The 13,834-nt window shown below is 44.1% G+C and overlaps 1 protein-coding gene across 15 annotated transcripts in view; it reads right to left on the reverse strand.

Moving 5' to 3' along the window:
* Positions 1-13,834, reverse strand: part of CELF4 (CUGBP Elav-like family member 4) — a 1,026,742-nt gene that overhangs the window by 194,373 nt on the left and 818,535 nt on the right. For 9 of the 15 annotated variants that reach the window (XR_012798727.1, XM_075585050.1, XM_075584993.1 and 6 more), the window contains exon 4: positions 1,774-1,902. The exons of 2 other annotated variants lie outside the window; for them this stretch is intronic. Coding sequence is in view for 12 of the 13 variants with exons in the window: in XM_075585050.1 (XP_075441165.1) it covers positions 1,774-1,902 (129 nt within the window). In the remaining variant the exon portion in view is untranslated. The remainder of the gene's footprint in view (positions 1-1,773; positions 1,903-13,834) is intronic. 4 more of the 15 variants (XM_075584641.1, XM_075584697.1, XM_075584893.1 and 1 more) reach the window with 1 other exon arrangement.

The following is a 13,834-nucleotide window of genomic DNA, read 5'->3' on the forward strand; positions in this document are numbered from 1 at the left end:
AGCCGATCCACTGATCCAGCGCATGCGCTTTCAGCTCTTGCCAGCCGCGTATGCACGATCAGCTCTTGTCAGCTGCGCATGCGCGATCGGCTCTTGTCAGCTGCGCATACGTGATTGGTGTGGGTCATTCACGCATGCGCAGTCGCGTTGGCTATTCACGCATGTCCATTCGACTCGTGCCATTCGCACATGCGTGACTGTTGTCCTGTTTTTTCACTGGGAAAAACATGGTGACCCTTTGCATAGTTTCATAGTTACAGAAGTGATGAGGTTGCAAACAGACGTATGTACATCAAGTTCAACCTATGTTAAATTGAAAAAGATACTTATCCGATATTTGTACTTACAGTATATTGATCCAGAGTAAGGCAAACCAAAACCCCAGTGACACATCATCCAATGATGTCTCATAAGGAGTAAAATAAATACCTTCCCGACTCCAAATATTGGCAATCAGATTACAGGTAGTCCTTGTTATCCAACGTTTCACTTGACAACGAATGGCATATCCAACGCTTTACAATGCAACCCTATGGGCCATTATCCGACGCCTGAATGCAACCCTCCCACTGATTAACATGGGACTCACTTTACAACGGTTTCATTATCCAACGCTACTTCCAGAACGGATTCCGTTGGATAACCGAGGACCGCCTGTAATCCCCGGATTAACATCCTTCCCATGTTTACTTATTTGGTATATCCCTGTATACCTTTCCTTTCTAAAAAGATGTCCAACCTTTTTTGGAAGATTAAACACATATACTTATCCGACTGTTAAAGAAACAGGCGTCAATCCCCTACAGCGACAATCCCCTACACGTCGCTTTTGTCCCAGGAGGGATTGTCACGTTTAAAGTCCTATCAGGAGAAAATTAGATTCCAACGCATTAAACTTGTGTAATAATTGTTGCAGTTAGTGGACGAGAGAGATAAATAGAAAGACGTTTTTGCACCATTTATTGTCATGATACAGTACATTTAAACTTCGTCCAATTATGTGCATGTGGAGTAAATGCTAAATAGTCACATTATTGGTCAAAGAGGTGCGGTGTCAGATTTCCAGACTGCAGATATATCTGCAAGTGAATATCCTGCATCAAAAGAATAGAATTTTCCGGAATACCGTAGGTAGTCTACATGAACAAATTCCCATAATGCATTGTATAATAAGTAAATGGGAACATTGGTGTATATCAGAGGTGGGCAACTCCAGTCCTCAAGGGCCACCAACGGGGCAGGTTGAAAGGATATCCCTGCTTCAGCACAGGTGGCTCAATCAATGTCTCAGACAACGACGGCACAGGCGGCTCTTCAGCACAGGGGCTCAATCAGTGGCTCAGTCAATGGCTGAGCCACTGATTGAGCCACATGCGCTGAAGCAGAGATATCCTTAAAACCTGACCTGTTGGTGGTCTTGGAGAACTGGAGTTGGCCACTCCTGACATAAGGGTTTATATGGTCACTGCCAATACCCAAGTGCTACCCCAAGGTCAGTCCAACATACCCACCCCCCTCCATGTCATCCACTACACCCCATGTTGTCCACCTCCCCCCCCCCTATGCCACTCTCTCTCCCCACTTACAACTCCCACTCTACAGTGTACAATATCTTGGGGTGCATTAGTAAACACACATTAAAGTGGGAGATTCTCGCCCTGTCTTTCACTGAGCCACTGCTTAAGCCACCTGTGCTGAAGCAGGGATAGCCTGCAAAACTGACCTTTGAGGACGGAAGCTGCACACCCCTGGTGTATATGCACAATATCTCACCTTTGCTGTTGCCATCCGGTCCTCGAAGGATCGTACACTCTTCAATGTTCCCAAAAGCTTCGAATAGCCGACGGACATCGTCTTCCGACTGCTGTTTATTGAGCATCCCCACGAAGAGTTTTCTGTCTTCTGGAACAAAATTAAGAGATGCTTACCATATTTTGGCAACACCTGAACGGGAGCATCGGCAACACTACATTGGCACATACTGTAGAAAACATTTGTTTGGCTATATGACCGAGGAAGGTGCACTGGTTACACTGCCAAATAAATACCGCCAGCAGCATGAGTAACACAAAGAAACACCAGGAAATAGTTCATTAGAGAAATCAATATAACAGATCAGCATCATTAAATAGAGCAGGTGATGGGATGTACATGGATATGCTGTTTCATAGAAACACGAGAGTATTTTAATCGCTTCGCCGCTGGAGAGGGTAGCTGCACAATGCTTTGCTGATCTTTTTACCTGTCAAAGAGGTACGCGGGGGGTGAGGAATAAATGCTAAATAAAAAATAGAGATAAAAGAGAGAGGTGGAAAGAGGGGGGGGGGAAGACACGAGAGATGGGGGAAAGACGGGGGGTTTCCTAAACTGAAAAAGGGTTGGAAACCATTGTGTTACAGTACATGGACATTACATGATTTTTATCCCTCCGTATGCTTTATTGTTTTTTTAGTTGCTTGGAAATGACTGAGAGGTTGTTTGTTTTTTGGAGATGTTAAGATCCTCCCCGATGTATAGCACCAGTTTATAGTCAAATGTAGACCCCTGCGGACACTGAAGGGGTAACACTTAAATTGATCCACTAGTGCAGGAGCGGGCCAACTCTAGCCCTCAAGGGCCACCAACAGGTCAGGTTTTGAGGATATCCCTGCTTCAGCACAGATGGCGCAGTCCATGGCTGAGCCACAGATTGAGCCACCTGTGCTGAAGCAGGGATATCCTGAAAACCTGACCTGTTGGTGGCCCTTGAGGGCTGGAGTTGGCCGCCCCCTGCCCTAGATGTTAGAGCCAAATAAAACCCTATCAGGTCCAACCCGCCAATAAGGATTTTGGTAACCTGGATTCACCGCCCATGAATGGCAGGCGCAGCCTTCTGCGCGGCGCTTACACATTTCTGCAGGTAGGGGAGATAATGAACTCATTTGCAATTTGCGAATACAAATCATTAGTGGCTTCCTCTCAGAACAGGCTGCAGTCATGTAGAGCAGGCACGGAAATGACAGGGTGATAAAGGCCTGACTGCGGTGACAAATCCCTTCCCATTTCTACTGTACTGTATATAAAAACGCAATCAGCAACTTACAGAACTCAAATAAGTAGTGTAATCAGCCCCCCAGCTGCAGGCATGTCAACTCTGACTAGTTTACTGTGAGTCCCGCCGGTTTGGAGTCAGTCCTGCTCATTTTGAGCATCAGCAGGCTCGAAAACGTTCTCACTAAAAGGCCAGTTTTTACTACACAACTCCCCAATGTTACAGGTTTGAATGTTGTGATCTCCGAAGACGCTTTAAATAGCTAAAGGGACAGAGCTTCTGGAAATACATGGTGAAAGTCTGAGCTCTGAACATGCCACATGGAACTCAAACGTCTCCAAAAAAAAAAAAGTGCTACTGTTGAAATGAAGGAGGAAGGCTGAATAATCAGTTCTCTGTCTCTTGCCCACAGACTTCTTATAAAATCACAACATAAGCAGCATTTCTCATCTTCTTATCCTCCTGCCTATAACTATTTTATCCTCAGTGTCACTATCCTGGGATTCAGCATTCTGTATACTGCGCGCGGAACCGAAGGGGTTAACTTCTCCGCCCCTGAGGGTTCCTTCTTACTGATACTTGTGGCGTTCTTATCGGCGTCTCTACCTTCACAGGTCTATGTTTTATGTTGCCCCCAAAAACGTATACTTTCTCCCTGAAAAAGATTTCCTTATGACATATATTTTGCTCCAGGTTTTTTCTCTCTGTCATGTTCTCTTTTAAATATGTAATAACTCTTAAATACAGCACTGTGATGTTATAAATTGTTGAAAGCTGATTATTATTAAAAAAAAACAAATACAAGCCACACAGATGAAAATAATAAGCACATAGTCTGGGGTGGACAACTCCAGCCTTCAAAGACCACCGACTGGTCAGGTTTTAAGGCTATCACTGCTTCAGCACAGGTGTCTCAATCAGTTCACCTGTGCTGAAGCAAGGCCCGATTGAGCCAACTGTGCTGAAGCAGGGATAACCTTAAAACCTGACCTGTTGGTGGCCCTTTTGGACTGGTGTTGGACACTCCTGCTCTTGTCCAACTGGTGCGCTGTGTATGTCCCGCTGAAATGGGTGCAACATCTGCAGAACAGCAGTAGTATCTTCCTACACATAGGACATGTGGGCTGGCTTCCCACGAAGGCACAGTACGTTCCTCCGCTGAGCAGCCACAAAACATTTTGAAAGAGGGAACCCAAGCTGGCAATTTTTTTTTTAACGCAGGATTGAAGCAGGGTGGTCTCCGGAGCTGAGCCCCATTAATGTCAGCTCAGGGGACCTCCAGCTTCCGGAGATACTTACCTCCGTTAAGGGCGCCGGTAGCCGACCCGCTCGCTAGCAGGGTTCACGTAATAGCGGAGTTTCAAAACTTCCGCGCCCAGCGGGCCAAATGGAAGCCGTGACGTCATCAGGTCAAGCTTTTATTGGCCCGCGTGACGCGGGAGCTTTAAACTTTGCGGAGAGATCGGCTCCCCCTTTGTAGGTCTGTATCCCAGAAAGCAGGGGGACCCCGGAGCTGAAATTAATGGGGTTCAGCATAGGAAACCCCCTGCTTCATCCCTATTAAAAAATAGTAATAACAAAAGCATGAATTGCTCCTTTAAAAGATTTTATAGTTCTTAAAAGGTTGAAAACGAATGTTTCATAACACTGCCCTCCATGCATCTGAGACCTCAACTCAGTACAAACAAAGAACAGGCGTCAAGTTTAACAGCTCTGTCATCTACAGTATGAAGGATTCTCATGTTGGGTGATTAAAGGTTATCGCTAATGATTATATTAATCCTTCCCACGTGCTTTCTGTTCCACCAAGGCCAGCCAACAGATTTCCTGGGACCCAGGACTCCAGGCTTGACCTAGGCCCGTCATGGTTGTTGAGTGGGTTCCTGTTGGAAGCTGTTGAGTAGAGTTGGGGGGCCAGCAGTGTTGTTGAGTCGTGGTGTGGCCTGAAGTCCATTACATACCCGGTGAGCACGTTCCATCAGCGGAGAGGGGGAACCCGCAGCCAGCCGAGTCCCTTCCTCCATTGGTTGTGGGACAACAGTCCTTGCTGCCTCCCCCCGTCGATGGACCTGGTCCTACCCCCTTCTCCCCTCTTCTCCTCCTCTTCCTCAAACTTCAACGCAAATATTTTGTAAGCACAAGTTCCATCTCTTCAGTGTTAGAGAGGCATGCAAATGTAAACGCCTATAGACGAAGGTAAACATTTTTTGGGGGTGCCAGTGTCTAGCTGCTCTTCTCAGTATCTTTTACACAGCTCCCTACACACTTACATTTATATGGGTGCCAAGCCCCAGAGGCCAAATGCTTATACTTTATAGAGTACATATGTGGGCAAATGTAGGAAATATATGTATATATATAGAGCTCAACCCCACTATAACACGATCCGTTACAACGCGAATCGCTTATAACGCGATGCAAGCGCGGCTCCCAATTTTCGTTTTTATGAATACTTTACAGCACGATTATTGGTGTCTTAAATACTTTATTGTACAATGCATACAATTGTACATTATTTCTAACGCGATCCGCTTATAATGCGATGTGGTTCTTTGACCCCAAACACAGCGTTATAAGGGGGTTGCGCTGTATATATACATATAAATATATACAGATGTAGCAAGACTCACTGACTGGCATCCTCCGCAGTGTTAATCCGCCGACGCCACGAACACCACGGTCGCGTGACCATGGTTACCAGTTAGGTTAGGTTATCTACCTCTGTATGTACTGAATATACTGAATATATAGTATTTATTATACTGTATATAGTATTTTTAGCTTGAAAATCCCCCAGCAAAATACAGCGTCAGGCAACGCGGAGAGAATTGTCCCTAGCCTGTACCCCGATGACTTCTCAAATTAAAGTTGGCTCTTTGAAGACTTCAGAAAGAGTAATTGAAACACTTTTTCACAATTGCTTCAACGTAAGTGCTATCTTCCCTTCCTGCGGCCGTATCATTCCTGTTTAGAGCACAGACAGACGGCATAGCCCAGACCTCGCTTAGTATTAAACTCGGTGATTAAATGGGATTCTCCAAAAAAAAGACAAAGAGCTGAAGACCCGCCAACTGTTAATCCCCTTGTTCGCGGCGCTTAAAAATTCAATTTCTTTTTTTTCTTTCCGAGAGGGAAGAAAGGGAGAGAGAATTGAACACGGGCGTCTAATTGTGTGGAGGTCTGATCATTTTCCCATGCTCTTAAGGCCTGAATATCTTCCCATCTGCCGTTATTACAGCCTTTCTGATTGCATTAAAATGCACACACGCCTCTTCCCACATTTCCACTTTTCTTTTGTTCTGCTTTGACACAAACCCTTTTTTTCTTTTCGTTTCTTTTTACAATTTCTAATATTTTTTTTTAATTAACCAAAAATTGCCTGCTATTTAATGTAATAAAAGAGGTCAGAATTGTGTTTAACTCTTTAATTCATTGGGCATTTGAGGACTAAACTTTACATTAACATATATAATATATATATATATATATATATATATATATATATATATATATATAAATATATATATATATATATAATGAGTACTTCAGTATTAGATTATACCTTTTTTATTTGGACTAATAAAAAAGTATACTGAAGTACTCATTTATTCTGCACTATCACAACTGGACTAACACAGCTATTTCCGTTATATATATATATATATATATATATATATTTTTTTTTCTCTTTTTATATATATATATATATATATATATATATATATATATATATATATATATATATTGTATTTAATGTATATTCTGTACACTGTACATATGGATAGATGATGGATAGAAATACACATATGTAATATGTATTAAACTAATCTATAATTATTCAAAATCGTCAAATGTTAAATATAGAAGAAAAGGCGTTTCCCTCTCCTAACAACCATTATATAATATACTGTATGGTAGCTTGAATCGCTGGCACTTTGGAAGCACTCTCCTGTACAGATGCAGCGGCCGTAATCCGGCCATTTCTCGGGATGAATCACGCACTATAGTACATGGGGGTCCGAGATTGTCCGCTGCAGACTAAATGGCCCATCGGATTCACACCGCAGGGGTCCCTGCTGTGTTAATCCTACGAGGGTCACCTGTCTGTAAGAGACGCGCAGTCAGAGATACGCTGAATCAGTCACTCTACCTGCGCGCCTGTCACAGGCGATCGCAGGGGGTTTATTTACATTTTAACACTACAGTATTGTAGCAGGAGGTCTCCGGAGCTGAACCGCATTGATTTCAGGTCCGGGACACCCTACTTCCCGAGTTACAGGCCCCGGTATGGGGTGCTGGTAACCCAGCCATGTAAAAATCCTCAGCGTCCCGTGACCGGAGGCCTTTAACATTGTGGGGAAACCGGCCTGTATCTCGGCAAGCAGGGGGTCCCCGAGGCTGAAATCAATGTTGTTCAGCTCAGGAGAACCCCTGCTCACGTACAGTATGAATAAAATAAAATGTCAGCAGCTTCAATACCTTAGCAGCTATCCGCTAAGGTAATATTTTTTTCTTTGGGGAAGGGGGGGATGGGGGGGAGGGGTGTGTTGATACTTGTGCAGGAGCAGGGGGGCAGGGGGGTTTCTGAGCTGAACAAAGTTGATTTCAGCCTCGGGACCCCCTACTTCCTGAGATACAGGCCTCGTTATGGGGTGCCCCATTATGGGGTGCCGGTATCTCCTGCAATGTTAAAATCCCACGGTGACGTGACCCACAGGATTTTAACATGGAGATACCGGTACCCCATAACGGGGCCTGTAACTTGGGAACTAGGGTGTCCCCAGACCTGATATCAATGCGGTTCAGCTCCGGAGACCCCCTGCTACAATACTGTAGTGTTAACATTTCAATAAGCCCCCCCGCGATGGCCTGTTAGAGGCGCGCAGGTAGAGTGACTGATTCAGCCTATCTCTTACTGCGCGTCTCTTACAGACAGACAGACCCCGGTAGGATTACTCCTGCTTTGTTAAGCCGATGGGCCTTCAGTCTGTCGCGGCAAATGTTGAAAGGATCTCGGGGAGATCTTGAAAAACAAAATTCGAGAAATGGTCGGATAGCGGCCGCTGCATCCGTATCTTGTAATTACCCAGCCCTGTTTTCCAGCGGCAGCAGGAGAGCGGCAGATCTGCAGGAAGAAGAATGGGAGTTAAAACATGTCGCTGAGCGACGGAAAAACCTGAGCCCTTATTGTCTGCCGACAGGTACGGGGCCTGATACAGGCCTTCCTTCTATCATGCTAATTCACACGCTGTCAACTCGGCTGATAAAGGTAGATTTGTTCATTCAATCCTAGCTTTCCGGAGACCTCGCTGTAGAATTAGATTAGGCTGCAGTGTAGAATGTGAGATTGGATACGAGCCTCTCCTGTGTGCCGGCACGGTGTTCTAAGGCATGGCTTGCTGCTTGCATTGCAGGAACACGCACCGTATGTATAGTTAAAAGCTACCAAGCGTCCTGGTTTAACCCCGGACATGGGTACAAGTAGGATGTGCATAACCCTACAGATACCATCAGATGGTTTGTTAAATCATTAAAACGATGCTGTCTTTAAAATAAAGTATCTCAGCTTACATGTAAAGAAGACCCCCCCCCCCCCTCTACTCTATCGCCAATGTATTGCTGCTTTGCGTCAATTTGTCCCTGTGGAGACTCCTAAACCTGGCTAACACTAGTTCTCAAGGGCCACAAACGGGTTTGCAGGATATCCCTGCTTCAGCACAGGTGGATATCCTGCAAAAGACTGAGCCACTGATTGAGCCACCTGTGCTGAAGTAGGGACCGATTGAGCCACCTGTGCTGAAGCAGGGATATCCCAAAAACCTGACCTGTTGGTGGCCCTTGATGACTGAATTTTGCACCCCTAGTCTACATGATCTTAGGCCTGGGCCCATAACCGGTGGCAGATTTCCCATCAGGCCCGGGGCAGCAAAATGTGGGCCAATCGGGTCTGATGGGAAGTCACTTACATTTGCCGGCGCCTTCTCGCTGTCTCATTCCTGCCGCCTCCCTCCTCCTTCCGATTCGCAGCATCAAATTATGCCGCTGACGTCACCAGTGTGGCGTCACACGGCATCAAATTGCGTCATGACATCGCGTTGCCATGGCAACGATATGCCGCGTGACGTCACTGGTGATGCTCGCCGCGTCGTTTGACGCTGCGAATCGGAAGGAGGAGGAGGGCGGCAGACCGGAGGCGGACGGCACATGGGGCGGCGCATTTCGAAATCCATAACCCCTTCCGTGCCAGAGAGGCCTGCGATTTATTGCACGGAAAACTCAATATGGCTGCTCTTTTTCCCCCCACTCTTCTATTTATGGGAAAAAATCTTCCCAACAGATCCCAAACGGAAACTTTAACCATTCCACCGTGACGCAGCGCCGGCGAACTGGTTTTGCAGGCTCCTCCGGCAGTGACGGGGTTAGCCGGATTCTTCTTTCACGCAATGGGGCTACGGCGATTTTTTTTTTACAAATGTAATAGCACTTAAGACCCCTGATTGTCCCTGTCAAACGCCATGCAAAAACCCCAAATAAAAATGAATTGTTGTATCCAGCAGGAGAATAATGTAAGTGAGTGAAATGTGACCTAGTCGCTGTTAAATCCCCAGCGCATCTACATTTCCTAGCCGCGCTCCTCATTGTCTGGCTATTTCTCATAGTATAATAGCAATGATAAGGCACTCCAGGGCTTGACATAAAATGGTTCATTAAAACAGTTCTTGAGTTTCTAAAGTCACTCAGTAGCACTTGGTAAAGCTCTTGGTACCTTATAGCACCCCCGAGGCGGATGTAAATGAACCATGCACACCCTTCCCTGTCGCGTCTTATTGCTTTTGAATGGAGTGTTCTCATGATGATCACTCTGCTTACGCTTGTGCCTCATACAATACTTTCCTGTCTCTGTCTCCCTGCACATCTTGGTCCTTACAAGCAGAGGCAGTTAAGATATGTTTGCTGGGTGACTGCTACGCGCATGATGTAATAATAACGTGTTGGGTGTAACAGTGTGGCAATTCCTTGCACAGCGCTGAGCAAAGTATTAGTAGTAGGGGGTCGCAAACTTGGGGAAGCAGAGTGGCGGTTGGCAGCTTTGCATCCCCAAGATGTTCTTCAGCAGCTGCGGCCCATCACCTCCGCACGTCCCCCCAATTTTCCAATCCTCTTGGACGAGTGGATTGTTCCAGCAATGATGGGGGTTAAGTATGAAGGTCTCGTGGCTGCAAAACTGGGGCAACTGTTAGCCCTAGATTTATCAAAGACAAAGGTTTCCATTGTTTCTTTGATACTGGTGCAGATTTTACTCTAGATTTGTCCTGGTCTTGCAGCTGAGAGACTTTGATACCTGTACCTGATTGCTAGCCAAACTACGCCTCTGTATGACGAAACGTGTTGGGTGTATGAGCGTGAGTGCCGACGTGGACAGGGAATAGAAGATCTGATGATGCTAAAAATCAGTGAGACTCAGAGAACCAAAGATCGTTGAAAGCTCTGATATTTCTTTCTTTATAAAATATTTTAGTACTGCAGGTGAAAATATATTGAGATTTACCTCTCCTTTTCAAGAATGTCCTGTGTACAGAATATTGTATGACAACATTAAATATTACAGTTTGGAACAGTTTGGAACATGTGTAAAGTATGAAACAGCCGAAGTCTTGGAAGATTGTAAACAAGAGATGGTTTTAAAAGATTAAGGTACATTGTTCCAGAAGTGAGGTGCCTGGTAAGAGGGGCGACCAGATTCTTTATGGAACCTTGGGACCATAAGCATGCTTCTGGAGGCAGATCGAACATAAGCATGCTTCTGAAGACCGATCTTGACAATTGATGTGTACATTAAGGGTGAGAAGCCTGCTCAGACAATTGGGTAACTTCTCCAGAATGTATTGAAAGACAGGAAAAATGTACTTTGCATCTGGACTCAAGCGATAACCAACATGGTCCTGTTAACATATTGCAAAGACTGATGTTGGAGTTATAGGATGAGACAACACGTTGATTGCATGAACTGTTATTAAGACTCCTTGGTAAAGCCAGTTTCCTGAAGTTTGTGGTTCAATACTATATCAACACCGCTGATCGATGAGGAGTCTGTTCCTTCATCCGGGCATTCAGCAGATGCATTTCCACCAATCAGAGCTTCATCAATTGTTGATACAGAGTTGAATTTGGGGTGCTGTACTACACACTGCAGAATGTCCCATAGCCAATAATTAGCATTAGTATCTATTGGGGAATGCGCTTTCTGACCATGGTAAGGTTTATTCCTTAAACGTGTGCCCAGTTTGGTAGAAGTTTTGGATTAGACTGTAAGCTCCTCGGGGCAGGGACTCCTCTTCCTTAATGTTACTTTTATGTCTAAAGCGCTTATTCCCATGATCTGTTATTTATATTATCTGTTATTTATTTGAGTACCCCATGTATTACTACTGTGAAGCGCTATGTACATTAATGGCGCTATATAAATAAAGACATACAATACATACAATACAATGTCAGTGCGTCAATGGGCAGGGCAAGTAAAGCTTTAAGTTGGAGTCTAGCAATATACGGTACCCACATTTTAAAGCTGGTCACTGAGGCTAGATTAGTGTTAGGGTTTTTAAGCAAATGAGTAGCTTTGTATTGTATTACAGGCGGCGCTCTTCAGAGTTTCTTGCTGGAAAGACCAAAAGTCTCATTTTCAATGCAATTACATGTCACACTTTTGTGAGTACAATATTTGATGATTTTTTTTATAATTGCTGTATTAAACGATAATATGGAGCATGTGCTTTCTTGTTTTTAGATACACCTATATATGTCTATCTATCTGTCTATCTATCTATCTATCTATCTATCTATCTATCTATCTATCTATCTATCTATCTATCTATCTATCTATCTATCTATCTATCTATCTATCTATCTAATATATATATGCTCTGCAATGCGTTGCTGGTAACGAAAGGGTTATGATTTCTTTGGAACATTCTGCATGCTGTAAGTTGTAAAGCAGACTCCTTCAACAGCAGAGACCAATCCTCCTGGCTCCCTCCCAACAGCGATCAGAGCCTGTAAATAAAGCTATACATTTCCTGTCTCTATTGTTCAGGAGTCGCAGGAATGAATTGTGCAGGCTGTGCCACCTCTGACCCTCAAATTGATAGGGAGTTAGGTGAGCAGGTGAAATGATTAAATGGGGAAAATAGAAGGTTCCAAACGGAAAACGTAATTATGACTCCTCCCCCGGCTTTCTGTGTTTGGCTTTGTATTATGAAGCTCCTTGTAGAATTTCTCTATCACCCCGCAGGAAAGCCTGTAATAACTGAAAGTACAAAGTGTCAAAAGGAATTTTTCAGGCTTTGACAGCTCATAAATTACAGTTCATTGGCTTCTTCTGGGGCTTTGATTTAAATTAATAGGCAGTCAAATCTATATTTTTTTCCTCTTTGTCTCTCAACGCTGAGGCAGAAGGCTTAAGGCTTACAATGCAGGGATGGATCATGTATTATCATTGAAGTTATATGAATCTATATATATATAGAGAGAGAGAGAGAGCCAGCTGTGCGGATCCGAACAATACAGGACCACAGAGGGGGTTAGTTGCTAAAGTTTCACGCCTGCAAAACCGGGGCAAAAAAAAACAACACAAGATTTATCAAAGAAATGTAAGTTTTTCCTTTGATAATTCTGGTGCAATTTTTTGCACTGGCTTTGCCCTAGTTTTGCCGTTGAAAGATTTTGGTAAATAAACCCCATCTTTCTTGCTTCCAAAAGCTAATACTGTAATCTTAAATGTGCATTATTCGTCTAGATAAGGGGTGGGGAACTTCAGTCCTCAGGGGCCATCAACAGGTAAGGGTTTTAGGATATCCCTGCTTCAGATGATTGAGCCACCTATGCTGAAGCAGGGATATCCTGAAAACCTGACCTGTAGGTGGCCCTTGAGGACTGGAGTAGCTCACCCATGATCTAGAACCACTGAACCCCTTAAAATGCACTCTTTACATTGGCCAAGATATCTATAGATAGGAGAAGTCTTCTACCCGTGTTCCATGTAGACCAGGAGTTCCCAGGGCCGTTCTCAGGGGTTCCCAGGGGAAAATGGGGTAATAGCAGATATTTTAGATTGCACAAAGCTGATTAAATGTTCTACCATGGTATTATAAATTATATTTTATGTAGAAAACTGTTACACTCGTTGATAAAAATGAAAATGCACACATAGGGTAATTCCAAGTCACAACACATTTTTGAAGGTGTTACATGGTTTCACACTATAATTTGTAAGAGTCCCCCCATTTTTTAAAGTTTGAATACTACTTAGAGAATAGAGATGCTGCAATATTATTTGACTGTTCAAAAATGATACCTCCTGCTCCATCTGTCATATACTAATGTCACCCATCTCCCGTCTATTTCAGCGCCACAGGAAGCTGTAGAACATCTTCCGTTCCAATCATTCTGCCCTTTTCTAACTACAGCTGGAAAGCGTTGCATTGTGGGGAAGAACTGTAAGTTGTCACTGTGCGTTAGAGGCTGAGCAATATCTTAAACCAGTATGAGCAGAGAAAGACATGGGTATAATTGAATCTGAGGTGGCACAACAGGTAGGAAAGTTGTCAGGCTAAGTGAGGCTGTTACCTGCTGTCAATGTCTGTGTTTATGTTGTGAGCACCCCTATTTTATCTGTGAAGAAAGAGCTAAGGGTGGTTGGGAGTGTCTACAGATACTCAACATTCTATTAATCAGTATTTCTTCATAGAATTATCTTCTAACAATCTAGGGTCTATATCAAAGGCTCTCTCCCAAGACATATGC

Source organism: Ascaphus truei, chromosome 1 (assembly GCF_040206685.1).
Source record: "Ascaphus truei isolate aAscTru1 chromosome 1, aAscTru1.hap1, whole genome shotgun sequence".
NCBI lineage: Eukaryota > Metazoa > Chordata > Amphibia > Anura > Ascaphidae > Ascaphus > Ascaphus truei.